This window comes from Jaculus jaculus, chromosome 10, assembly GCF_020740685.1.
Source record: "Jaculus jaculus isolate mJacJac1 chromosome 10, mJacJac1.mat.Y.cur, whole genome shotgun sequence".
Classification (NCBI taxonomy): domain Eukaryota; kingdom Metazoa; phylum Chordata; class Mammalia; order Rodentia; family Dipodidae; genus Jaculus; species Jaculus jaculus.
The window spans coordinates 9,311,895-9,325,667 of record NC_059111.1 but is presented as its reverse complement, the minus strand read 5'-3'; the positions used below and the strand labels follow the sequence as shown (position 1 = coordinate 9,325,667).

General features: G+C 45.3%; 1 protein-coding gene across 4 annotated transcripts in view; it reads left to right on the top strand.

The window, feature by feature from the left end:
• Positions 1 to 8,260: 8,260 nt before the first annotated feature.
• The window catches only part of Vps13c (vacuolar protein sorting 13 homolog C), a 163,087-nt gene continuing 157,574 nt past the window's right edge, over positions 8,261 to 13,773 (top strand). For all 4 annotated transcript variants that reach the window (XM_004662514.2, XM_004662513.2, XM_004662516.2 and 1 more), the window contains exon 1: positions 8,261 to 8,394. In XM_004662514.2, coding sequence (XP_004662571.2) covers positions 8,295 to 8,394 — 100 coding nt within the window. In that variant the 5' untranslated portion in view covers positions 8,261 to 8,294. The remainder of the gene's footprint in view (positions 8,395 to 13,773) is intronic.

Sequence of the window (13,773 nt, the reverse complement as noted above, 5' to 3'; positions counted from 1 at the left end):
GTCTCTCTGTTCTCGGTGCCCAGAGCGCTTGGCTTTATGCATCCGTTTCCTGAATCCTTAAAGGACTATTGCACTGCAGTCCTCAGTGACAATTAAAGTCTACATCCACCCATCCATCCATCTATCATCTATTTATCTATCTAATATTTTTCGAGACAGGGTTTCACTCTAGCCGACCTGGAATTCACTTATGTACTCCCAGGCTGGACTTGAACTCGGGGCGATCCATCTACCTCTCTGTTTCTCAAATTCTGGGATTAAAGGCGTGCACCACCACTCCCGGCTAAGATTATATATATAATCCCCTCCAGAAATCTGTGGCTCCTTCTCCTGTTTGGACCCAAGGAGCCTCAGACAATCCTGACCCCTCGGGGTACTAGCAGGACACTGGGTTCCCATTCAGATACCTGGGGTTCGGAGTCAGTTGGTGTCTGCACTGTGGTGCCCGGCTCAGCTAACCCGAGGTGCGCTGGGCAATTCAAAGCGCGCGGGGCGGAGTTCAGCACCAGTCTTCCAGGACAGCTGGCCTGGGGCCTTTATACTGGCTGGTGGCGCTGCCTGGTAACCTGACGCTCGGCCCTCCCCCGCGGTCCTTCTGCCACGTGGCTGGATTTGCTGAGCGGATCCCGGTCCCTGTTCTTGCTCTTGTGGGGATTGGAGCTGCAGTCCTCCAAAACCTTGAACAAGTTCGTTGCCTCTGGAGCTAAGGAGGATTAAGTCTCGACTGTATCGCAATGATTATGAGCACTAGGGGACAAAATGAACTCCAGCGCCCGGAAGCACTCTGCAGTCGCCATTCCAAAGAAGACCGAAGTCGGGTTTGTGACCCTCCTACCCAGTAACCTCTCTCAAATGCAACCTTCTCGCTGCCTGGCCTCAGCAGTTCTTGACTTTCTGCATTTGTTCGAATTTTACATGCTCTTTTCCAAGATTGTTTTAAATCTCTCTGGGTTAGGGGAACTCTTATGGGGTGCTGGAAACATCCCATATTTGACTTGGGTGGGGTCACAAGGGTGGATCCAAATGTAAAGAAATTATCTAATGTACACTTAAGATTAGGACACTTTATTGTATGTTTAACATACTTCGATTAAAAAAAATCGTAACCTCCTTAAGCCAAGTGCTGATTTTTGGTTTGGAAGATACAGCCCCTTCATGTATTCTGGCTGTTGGTATCATCCTTTAGGCACCTGACCATCTCTGGCTTTGGAGGCTTTTCCTACCCAATACTCCTTTCGCTTTTTTTGAGAACTCGTGTTCGTTTTGTAAGAAAGTTTCTTGTAGCCAGCTCAGGCTGAAAGAGGCCAGGGGCCTTTCATTCAGGTTTGGGTATATGATATTTCTAAGATGCTGTCTCACAAATAGTGTTGAATGAATTAAACTGAATTCAAGCAAAGTTGACTTGAGGGTGTGCCCTGTGTATTTTGTTTCCAGTACAAACGGGCACTGTGCTAGGTGATTTACAGCCTCTTTGCCACAGAAACCCAGGGAATTCTGACCATCCCTCTTTTATAGGCAAAACCCCAAGTTTCAGAAGTTAGGCAACTTACTTATAGTAGCAGAACAATAGGAAATGAAGGAAGCCGGGCGTGGTGGCACATGCCTTTAATCCCAGCACTCGGGAGGCAGAGGTAGGAGGATTGGCGTGAGTTCGAGGCCACCCTGAGACTCCATAGTGAATTCCAGGTCAGCCTGGGCTAGAGTGAGACCTTACCTGGAAAACCCCCCCTCCAAAAAAAAAAAAAAGGAAATGAAGGGGTACCTACTAATGAGTAATACACGAGTTGGGGGTAAATATAATGTAAAATATTATGCACCACACATGGAGCCTAACAAATGCTAAAGACAGAAGCGGTAAGAATGACAAAGATGGTGGGAACACCGTATAATTAAGAAAATTGTGTCAAAAATCAAAGATCTAAATTTCAGAACAGTAGTTCACTAAGAGCAAGTTACTTAACTTTTCTGAGTCCATGTCAAAAGCAAAAGTGATGATAGTACCATCTATAGGCTTGCTGTAGGATGAAAAAAGGCAATGCGTATGACGATCAAGGCATACAAGTCAGCTGGTCTATACATTGTTGTTCCAGAAAACACGAGTTCATTCATTCGTTTAAAGCTCTACTTGAATGTTTCTTGGTTTCTGGTCACCATGCTGGGCAGGCGAATCCAGGCTGTACCAGGTCATATCAGATATGCACAGCTCTTAGAAGATTAGGAAAATGATGGGGATGAAATGTTTGCAACCCGTGTGGCTGCGGCAGGAGTGAGAAGAGACTTCTGAACTGTATTTTGTATTCAGGAAGGCAGGACTGGAGAGGACTCCTGCGTGTACCATGACCTCGACTGCTCTGTCCTTTATCTTGTAACCTCTGCTCCTGGCTGAAATTCTTGGGCCAGGGTTGAAACTAAGGAAGAATAGTTGTGACATCGTTTACTTGAAGGCCACGTGCACATGTTCAGACTCAACTTTTCTGTAGAGACAAGATGCCATTGGTTCTGTGCGAGCCCTGGCAGCCCTTGGGGAAAATGGTGGGTACAATGCTTGCTCAGAAGTCACGAGTCAAGTTCACGAACCTATTTGAGCTCACATTGTAAAGTGCAGGTGGTGCTACCTACCACACAAGCCTTGTGAGGGTTGAAGATATATAGGAGCTCAGTGAGCGGGCAGCGAGTGCTGGCTCACACCCAGTTCACTCACTGTTGTTCACAATGCCGTGCATGTTTACTTAGCCAGGGATTAGCTGGTTCATACAGAGATTCCTTTAAAAACATTTCTCTGCCCAGCCAAGCAAAGCAGACTTATTTTTATTTTTTTTAACAATTAATTTCCTTTAGTAACACCTTCCAAGTGTTTCCTGTATAATGTTTCTTAAAAACAACCCAAGATATGCCCTTGCAGGCCTTATTCTCTGTGACCACAGTAAGCCTTATGTTTTACTTAACACGGAAGCATGAGCCATCCAGTACTTGGTGAGATCAGTGTAATCAGGTCAGGCCAAGTGCCTAGATAGAACACAGAAATCTACTCAGAGGAAGGAAGACTGGTGAGCTCCTATCTACAGCCGTAGGGATACACAGTGGCAGAGGTAGATAACAGTCCTGTGAAGTGACCACAGGTGATACAGCATTGCAGCTGGAACATTTAAAAGCAGACCTGTGCAGGAGGGAGGCAAGAGTCCAATGTTAGGTAGGAAGGTTAAGTTGTAGTGTCCTATGGCACAAATAGGTTGAATATAGTTAACAATATTGCATCATATCTGAAAGTACTCAAGAGAGGACTTTGAATGCACTTATCATAACACAGTAAAAGTTTAGTGATGGCTATGTTAATTAGGCTGATCAGAACATCACTCAATGTATCCATGAATCAAAACATCACATCGTGTCTAGTAAAAATACATAATTACGGGCTGGAGAGATGGCTTAGCGGTTAAGCGCTTGCCTGTGAAGCCTAAGGACCCCGGTTCGAGGCTCGGTTCCCCAGGACCCACGTTAGCCAGATGCACAAGGGGGCGCACGCATCTGGAGTTCGTTTGCAGAGGCTGGAAGCCCTGGCGCGCCCATTCCCTCTCTCTCCCTCTATCTGTCTTTCTCTCTGTGTCTGTTGCTCTCAAATAAATAAATAAATAAATAAATTTAAAAAAATACATAATTACTATGTCTGTCAAAAATAATAAATAGGGGCTGGAGAGATGGCTTAGCACTTAAGGTGCTTGCCTGAGAAGCCATGTTCAACTCCCCAAATCCCATGTAAGCCAGACATACAAGGTGATGCATGTGCAAGGTCATACATTTGCACAAGGTGGCGCACATGTCTGGAGTTTGATTACAGTGGCTGGAGGCCCTGATGTGACAATTCTGTCTCTCTCTTTTTAAAAAAGGCCAGTCTGGGGCTGGAGAGATGGCTTAGTGGTTAAGCTCTTGCCTGTGAAGCCTGAGGACCCCGGTTCGAGGCTCAATTCTCCAGGACCCACGTTAGCCAGATGCACAAGGGGGCGCATGCGTCTGGAGTTTGGTTTGCAGTGGCTGGAGGCCCTGGCACGCCCATTCTCTCTCTCTATCTGCCTCTTTCTCTCTTTTTCTGTCGCTCTCAAATAAGTAAAAATAAACAAAAAAAATTTTAAAAAAAGGCCAGTCTGTTGGGCTTGCCTCAAAAATAAATAAATAAATAAATAATGCTGGGGAGGTGTTTCAGTGGTTAAAGGCACTTGCTTGCAAAATCTGCAGACTGGGTTCAATTCCCATCTACCCACATAAAGCCAGATGCACAGAGTGGCACATGCATCTGGAGATTGTTTGCAGTGGCAGGAGGCCAAGGCTTCCTTCTTTCCTATCTTCATCTCTCTCTCTCTCTCCCTGTACATGTAAATAAAAATATTTAAAAAATAAAAAGATCTGCAAAATGGTACAGAGGCGGATGGGTTTCAAGAGTGTACAACCAATAAGAACCGATGTTCTGTTCTGACTTACACATCTAATATAGTGCCAGAAAGAACACAGAAAGAGGAGTGTGGACCCGGAGGTTGCAGCCCTGGCAGTCACCAACTTCAGGAGCACTGGGCCCGTCCCTCAGCTCTTTCTGGCACACAGTGTTTCTAGTAATCAGCTGAGGTGGCTGGCTTAATCAAATGTTCTTACTGCTTCTCTTTGGCACTCATACCATGCCATGCTGTTCCATCTTCCACCTGCTTAAGTTTTTTTTTCAAATTAATTAATTATTTATTTGAGAGCAACAGACACAGAGAGAAAGACAGATAGGAGAGAGAGAGAATGGGCGTGCCAGGGCTTCCAGCCTCTGCAAACGAACTCCAGACACGTGCGCCCCCTTGTGCATCTGGCTAACGTGGGACCTGGGGAACCGAGCCTTGAACCGGGATCCTTAGGCTTCACAGGCAAGCGCTTAACTGCCAAGCCATCTCTCCAGCCCCTTTCTAGGTTTTTACAGTTGTCACTTATATTTATTTTTCTCTAGTTGGGGACTGGGTGAGGTGCTGGGTAATAGGAAGGGAAAAGTTCTGTTTTAAAAACATTTTTAAAAGCCAGACATGGTGGCACACACCTTTAATGCCAGCACTCAAGAGGCAAAGGTAGGAGGATCACTGAGAGTTCGAGGCCACCCTGAGACTACATAGTGAATTCCAGGTCAGCCTGGGCTACAGTGAGACCCTATCTCAAAAAACAAAAAAGAAAAAAAAAGTTTGATAGTTGTTAATTTCCTTTGTTCAACAATATATTTTTTTTTATTTAGTTGCAGAGAGAGAGAAAGAGAGAGAGGGGAGAGAGAGAACACCAGGGCCTTTTGCCATTGCAAGCAAACTCTAGATTCATGCGCTACTTTGTATATCTGGATCTACATGAGTGCTAGGGAATAAAACCTGGTCCATGAGGCTTTGCAAGCAAACACCTTTAACCACTAGCCATTTCTCTAGCTATAATTTACTTTTTTATATTTTAAGAACTTTTATTTATTTATTTGCAAGCAGAGAGGGATAGACAGAAGAGAGACAAAGAGATAGAATGGGCATGCCAGGGCCTCCAGTTGCTGCAAATGAACTCCAGATGTATGCACTACTTTGTGCATCTGGCTGTATGTGGGCATGGGGGAATTGAGCCAGGGTCTTTAGGCTTTGTAGGCAATCACCTTAACTGCTGAGCCATTTGGCCAGCTCCCTTCCCTTTTTTTTTTTAGTTTTTCAAGGTAGTGTTTCACTCTAGCCCAGACTGACCTGGATTTCACTATGTAGTCTCAGGGTGGCCTTGAACTCACAGTGATCCTCTAACCCCTGCCTCCCAAGTGCTGGCATTGAAGGTGTGCGCCACCATACTCAGCCCTAATTTGCTATTTCTTTAAAAATGTATTTATTTCACAGAGAAAGAGGGAGGGGGAGAGAGAGAGAGAGAGCAAGTGGGTGTGCCAAGGCCTCCAGCCACTGAAAATCAACTCGACACATGCGCCCCCTTGTGCATCTGGCTAACGTGGGTCCTGGGGAATTGAACCTGGGTCCTTTGGCTTTGCAGGGAAATGCCTTATCTGCTAAGCTATCCCTCCAGCCCTAATTTGCTTCTTTAAAGAAAAAAATTATGAGAGAGTGAGAGGGAGAGAGAATTGGCACGCCAGGGCCTTAGCCACTTCAAATAAATTCCAGATGCATGTGCCAGCTGTGCACATGCGCCCCCTTGTGCATCTGGCTTATGTGGGTTCCAGGGAATCGAACCTGGGTCCTCTGGCTTTGCAGGGAAGTGCCTTGACTGCTAAATCATCTCACCAGCTCCATAATGTATCTTGATCTTATTCACCTCCTTTTCCCTTTCTTGTCTGTCTACTACTCTCCCACTGACCCCCTTCTTCCCACTTCACTCTCTTTCTTTCATGTGTTGCTCAATTCCTCATTGCAGCTTGGTTTTGTAATTACCTTTGTTGCTCTTTGAATTCCTCAGCAAACACGAGGCTGAGAACTTAATTACTAGATTGCTGGTTTGCTTCAGTTGGCCTCTGCATCCAGTTTCTTTCTTCCGTAGAGCTGTATTTTGGTGCAGTGGTGTTCCTTGGCATTAATTGTGCTTGCTTCGCCCCTCCCTCTAGCTATGTTCTCACTCTAGCCTATGTTGACCTGGAAGTCACTGTGTAGCCCGAGCATGGCCTTCATCTCATGGCAATCCTCCTACCTCAGCCTTCTCCGTTCTGGGACTAAAGGCGTGAGCCACCACACCTGGCTAATTATGCTTGTTTTAATATGGGACTGCACATGTATGGATTTTTACAGAAATCTGGGAGATCTAGAACATTCCTGGAGGCACATGAAAACTAGTTTCTTGCAGGGCTTGGCGGTGCACGCCTTTCAGTGCTCCAGAGGCAGAGACAGGAGGAGTGCGGTGAGTACAAGGCCACCCAGAGACCACAGCATGAATTCCAGGCCAGCCTCGAAAAAACAAACCAGAAAAATTTTAGGGCTGGAAAGATGGCACGGTGGTTAAGGTGCTTGCCTGCAAAGCCAAAGGACCCAGGTTCAATTCCCCAGGACCCATATAAAGCCAGATGCACAAGGTGGCACATATGTCTGGAGTTCACTTGCAGTGGCTAGAGGCTCTAGTGTGTCCATTCTCTCTATCTGCCTCTTTCTTTCTCTCTTTGAAATAAATAAATAAAATTAATTAAAAAAATTTTTAAACTCCAGCCATCTCTCCAGCCCTTAAATTATTATTATTATTATTAATGTACTTGAGAGGCAGATAGAGAACCCTGGCATGCCTATTCTCTGTCTGCCTTTCTCTCTCAAATACATAAATAAATAAATAATAACAAATTTTACTTATTTCCCAGTAGGGTATTCAAAAGAAAAAGGGGAAAAGAGTATTACTATCTGGTCTAAATTTCGAGTGAATGTTGGAGGAGGATGAGTTTCGAAAGGAACACATACTCAGGTTCATTGCTATTTGCCACCGCGATGTGCTTTTATACCTTCTTCCTGCTTTTTTTTTTTTTTTCGAGATAAGGTCTCACTCTAGTCCAGGCTGACCTAGAATTCAGTATGTAGTCTCAAAGTGGCCTAGAACTCCCGGCAATCCTCCTACCTCTGCCTCCCAAGTGCTGGGATTAAAGGCGGGCGCCACGACGCAAGTGTATATTCAAAACGCAAAAGAGAAGCTTAGGGCCCTGGGGATGTGTCTCAGAGCACCTGTCTGGCAGGCACCAGGTGCCATCCCAGCACCGCATAAAATTGGGTATGGTAGGCCAGGGCGGTGGGGTCACACCTTTCTGCCTAGGCTGGAGGGAGACCCTACCTTGGAAAAACCAATCCCCCCAAAAAACACCCAACAAAAAAACCCACCAACAACAAAAAAACTAGGCATGGTGGCCCATGTCTACCCCAGCTCTCAGTATCAGAAGTTCAAGGTCACCTTCAGCTTATCAAGCCAGTTCGAGGCCAGCCTGGGCTACCTGCGACCCTGTCACACATGGCAGGAAGGGAGGGAGGTAAGAAGGAAGAGAAGGAAGGCAGGTGAAGGCCTCACAGCTATCTAGCGGGCAAGGACGCAGGGCGGCGCGTCCGGCAGCTGTCCCTGCGAAGGGGCGGTGGGCACCGCGACGCCCACGCGGCGGAGGGGCGGGGGAGGAGAGGGGGAGGGAGGGCCGGCGTCTCCCCGCGCCTGCGCGCTGGCGGCGGGCGGAAGGGGCGGGGCCCGGCGGCCGTCAGTCACGCGGCGGGCCCCGCCCACAGCGCCGCGCCGCTCCGGCTCCGCCCGCCCTCGCCGGCTCGCGCTCCCGCCGCCCGGGGCCGCTCCCCTCAGCCATGGTCTTGGAGTCGGTGGTCGCGGACCTGCTGAACCGCTTCCTGGGCGACTACGTGGAGAACCTGAACAAGTCTCAGCTCAAGCTGGGGATCTGGGGCGGTAAGCGCGGCGCCGCGGCGGGCCGTGGGGCTGAGGCGGGGGCCCGCGTCGCGTGTCCCGGGCCCTGCGGGGGCTGACACCCCGCGGCTCCTCCCCGCCGCCGGCGGGTGCAGGGCGCCCCTCACCCTACCCCGCCCCGGGGCCTGGAGGATGCCCCGAGGCCCCCCACTCCCGCCCCGCCATTGAAAATAAACAGCCCCCTCCAAAAAAATTCAGAAACGTCTTTTTTTGCTCCCCCCCCCCCCTTGCCTGGGTGAGCGTGCGCACGGCTGCGCGGTGGTGCGCGCCCCGGGAAGTGACACCCAGGTCTTCCCGGTAGCATGGCATCGCCCCACGACCTGGCCTCCTGCTCCCTCTCCGGACAGCCGGGACCGGGAGGGACGGGGGATCGCGAAGATGATGATGGAGAAAGGCGTGTCCCCAGGCACTCTCCGCTCTTCCTGTCTCCAGCTCCCCAGAAAGTGACTAATCATTCCTTAGCACTGACCTCTTCCTCACGAAGAAGAGCACCTCCAGTTTTGTTTTGAAGCCATCGACAGAAACTTAGACCAGGCATTCTTGTCGTCATTAGTTAGCTGTCTGCCTTGGGTGCATGTCCAGGAATGTCTGCCAAGTTTTTTTTTTTTTTTTTTTTTTTTTTTTTTTATCCTAGAGACTATCAAAGTGGATGTGGAGTAGTATAAGTTGTGTATTCTTCACCAAGCTTAATTATTAATTAGTGCACTTGCCTCGCTTACTTTACTACTTAAGGCTGACTTTTGTTTACAGCCCTGCAAGATAAAGACAGCTTAAATTTTTTTTTTTTTTTGCATGCATTAAGTGTTCAAGGTTTGAGAATATTGGGAACACCTTATTTATGAGAGAGACAGCAGGAGAGAAAGAGGGGGGAGGAAGTGGGAGGGAGAGAGAGAGAGAAAACATAAATGGGTGCACCAGGGCCTCCAGCCACTGCAAACAAACTTCAGATGCATGCACCACCGAGGTCCTTTGGCTTTGCAGGTACACCTTAACTGCTAGGTCCACATACTTACAGCAAAAAGTGAAGTTATAGAACCTGCGGGTTGCCCTGAATTGCAGAGGAACCTGTTTTGTGTAGCCTCCTGGTTCCTTCTGGTTTGCCCACAAATACATGCTTGGTTTACCCATCCCCCCACGCTAAAGAGAAGGAGGTAAAGGAACGTTAAAGGAGGTAAAGGTCTGATGTTATCTGCAGAGTGTCTGTGTCTCCTCAGAACATTGCCAGTGATAATACCAGCCAGTCCTTAGAGACAGTAAGCATTTGGAATGAAAAACGCCTGGGCTAGAAGATGCGCAAAGTGCTGAGTTCCAAGCCTCATGGTGTGCTGGGTTGAACAAGCCATTTACCTTACTGGGGCCTTTGTTTCTTCTTCATTAAACCTTCCTAGAGAAACTTTTTATTTTTATTTTTTTGTGTGTTTTATTTATTCATTTATTTGACAGCGACAGACAAAGAAGCAGGGGGGGAGAAGAGAGGGAGGGAGAAAATGGGTATGCCAGGGCTTGTAGCCATTGCAAATGAACCACTCCAGATGCATGTGCCACCTTGTGCATCTGGCTAACATGGATCCTGGAGAATTGAGCCTCGAACTAGGGTCCTTAGGCTTCACATGCAAGTGCTTCACCGCTAAGCCATCTCTCCAGTCCCCTAAAGAAACTTTTTTGACATTCAAAAAAGTTTAAATCATACCTGACAAAGTGATACGGCCATGTAACTATTACTCCGATTTTAAGTAGTGGTGATATTGTGCTGTATTTATTGACGTGTGTGAGTAGGGGCCATGTGTAGGTGGGCTGTGGTCCCTTTTTGGCTTTACATGGGTGGCTGGGGACTTGAACCCAGGCCAGCAGGCTTTATAAGTAGGCACCCTTAACTACGGAACCACTTCCCCAGCCTGTCTTTGTCTTTTTAGTGAAATAAAACATCTGGATACAATTGAAGATTGTTTCACCACCAAGCCTTCCTTACATCTTTAAGACATTGGGAAAGATGCTGTTTGAAAGGCTTTCCAGTGCCAGCATTCTGTAATTCCAACTGCAAATAGCTTCATTTATTTTATTTTATTTATTTATTTTATTTTTTTGAGGTAAGATTTCACTCTAGCCCAGGCTAACCTGGAATTCACTATGTAGTCTCCTGGTGGCCTTGAACACACGGTGATCCTCCTACCCCTGCCTCCCGAGTGCTGGGATTGAAGGTGTGTGTCACCATGCCGGCTTCATTTATTTTGACCATGCATATACTGCCTGAAAATTTTGTAAACTTACAACTTACTTTAAAGTGCTGTAATTTATGTCACCCTTCCCCTTGTTTTGTCTTTTAGTTAAATCTAGGAATAGAGCTTCTATTTCCTTTCATCGTATTTTTTTGCTTTAATTGAATTGATTTTGTGGCTGTAGGGAGCAAGCTTCAGGCCTTTCTGTGTGCTCTTGGCACTGAAATGTGCCATCAGTCCCATCTGATATTTGTTTTAGATTAAAATATTCTGCCAGTCTGCATTAACTGTGTATACTATGCCCAAGCAAATAAATCCATTTCTTTCACTGTCCAGTGAACACTCAGTTATTCCTGCAGTGTTGCTGGCCCACAGCTGAGCTTCTAGAAAGTTGCACTGGGTTTTTTGTTTTTTTTTTGTACTGGGTTATTTTTGTGTTTGCCAGAAATCATGTGCTTTTAAAGTTGTTGCTCAATATATTATCTTTCGAATCCTAACTGCCCTTAATCTTAATTATTACTTCATTTTGAAAACAGCAATGAAGAAATTTGTTTTAAACTTTTTAGATTAAAACATTAAATTAAAAAATAATTTTAATTTAATAAAATTATTGATATTTATGACAACCATGTTGTTGGTAAGGTTTGAAAAGAACTGGAGATTTTAGTGCAGTTCTATTTGAAAACTGTATTTGCAAGCCAGGCATGGTGGCACATACTTTTAATCTCAGCATATGGGAGACAAAGTAGAGTGGATCTCCATGAGTTCGAGACTGCCCTGAGACTACATAGTGAATTCCAGGTCAGCCTGGGCTAGAGTGAGACCCTACCTTGAAAAACAAGACAAAACAAAACAAAACAAAAATCAACAACTGTATTTGCGTTAGCAGGTAAGGTTAACATGTTTGGTTTGGCTTTTCAAGTTTTGAAAATTCAAGTCTTCAGAAAGGGAAGAATTTTTCCTTTAGAAATTTCACATACCTGATCTCCCTATTTCCTGGACATAAACTAAGTTAATAGTTCTTAATAGGTGTGTTTGACTAGTTTAAGGCAGCAGCTTTCAATGGTGCGTGCTTGTATGTGTGTGTAACTTTGTTCCGTAGGGGTGATTGGATATTGGGCTATGTCTAAGATGTTTTTGGTTGTCACACTGAGGGCAGAGATATGCTTCTGGCATGTGTTGGGCAGACCCCAGGGCTAGGGTATACTGCTAGAAACATTCTGTGTATGTTCTTTGTACTGAAGAATAATCCAGTTTCAAGTGTTAATTGGAAAACTGCTCTGAGGAGAAAACTGAGGTTGTCTTTTGCACACAGGGATATCTTCTGGACCGACAAATTTTACTAGAGAGTAAGAAAGGACTTAGGGAAAGTGTGTTCACACTTACGAAATTTCTAACTTGAGCAAAACAGATAACATAAGTGACTGAAAAGTATCATGTCAATAAAAATGCATAGTCTTTGCTTAGTTGGCTCTAGGGAGTTTTAAGAATGAAATTATGTTTACATAATTTGGGAAAGTTTGTACTGTGCATGTGTTGATGTATATATAGGCATTTGTAATGAAATCTATACTAAAGGTAAAAGTGTAGCATGAAAGGATGGTAAGAATGATTGGGAAGTCTAGCACCCACATGTATACGATGCAAATTGATTTTAAATTCAAGCAACCAAAATAACACCGAAAACAAAAAGAACGCTGAAATGTTGGTTTGATCTTATTCTTGAAAGGTTTGCTTTTAAATGCAGAGTAATTCCTCTGTATATTTAAAAGTAGTTCAGGCCTAGTGCCTTTTAAAAATTTACTCTTGTCCAAAAAACAAGGCCCTAATTATTTACTAGTTGTAGGGTCCTGGAGAAGTATTTTAATTCTCTAATCCTCCATTTCCTAGTCTTTTTTATTTTATGTTTTTATTTGAGAGGCAGGAGGAAGTGACAGAAAATGAGAGGGGGCGGGAGGGGGAGAATGGGTGTGCCAGGGCTTCCAGCTGCTGCAGATGAGCTCTAGACGCATGCACCACTTTGTGCCTCTGGCTTACATGGGTACTGGGGAATCGAACCTGGGCCCTTCAGCTTTGCCAGCTAAGTCGTCTACCCAGCCCAGCTTCCTAGCCTTTAACATGGGCTGTGCGAGAAACGGTGAAATCCTGTGTCATTGTTACTGTTGTGCTGTAATAGTGGCAGTAAACCTATCTGAGTGAATGAGAACAGCTTACTGTGTTTTATTTTCCTAAGTATGTATCTTCTTACATCAGACGAGATCCAGTACACTCTTTTAGCTTCAAACTTTTGAGATTTGATATTCTACAGTATGATAATTTGTGTTGTACTAACATTATATATCTCAACATTTTGTATTTTCCATTGTTTTGTTTTTTTTTTGAGGTATGGTCTTGCTCTAGTCCAGGCTGACCTGAAATTCACTATGTAATCCCAGGGTGGCCTCAAACTCACAGCAATCTCCATACCTTGGACTCCCCAGAGTTAGCATTAAAGGCATGAGCGCCACCATGCATGGCCCCAAACGCATTTCTTTCTTTTTAAAAATTTTATATTTGTTTATTTATTAGAGACAGAGAGAGGGAGAGAGGAGAAGAGAGGGAGTGAGAATGGTCATGCCAGGGCCTCTAGCCACTGCAAATGAACTCCAGACGCATGTGCTGCTATGTACATGTGGTTTACGTGGGACCTGGAGAATCGAACCTAGGTCTCTTTGGCTTTGCAGGCAAATGCCGTAACTGCTCCATCTCTCCAGCCCCCAAACAAGTTTCTTAAAGAGGACAATAAAAAAATAAAGTAAAAAAAAAAAAAACTAACTTTTTGCATTTGAATGTATACTTAGCAGTGCTTGTATTGTCTGCCTGCAGTTCCTAAGGCTGCTTTTCAAAGGTTGAGAGAAGTGCCTGATGGGCATGTGTTACTTGGACAGATAAAGAGGTTTATCTATGTTTTTGTTTCCCTACAAACTGGTACCAGGAGATAAATTACATAGCCCTCAGCTATTTGTGGTGTGTCTAGGATATAATTGTTTTCAGAGTAACATGTTTTTGAAAAGGTATGTTGAAATATCATATGTTTTGCAATTTGGGATAAGCTGTATTGTTGCAGCATTGAATCTGTGTCAATCTGACTTGTAGAAGAGCAGGA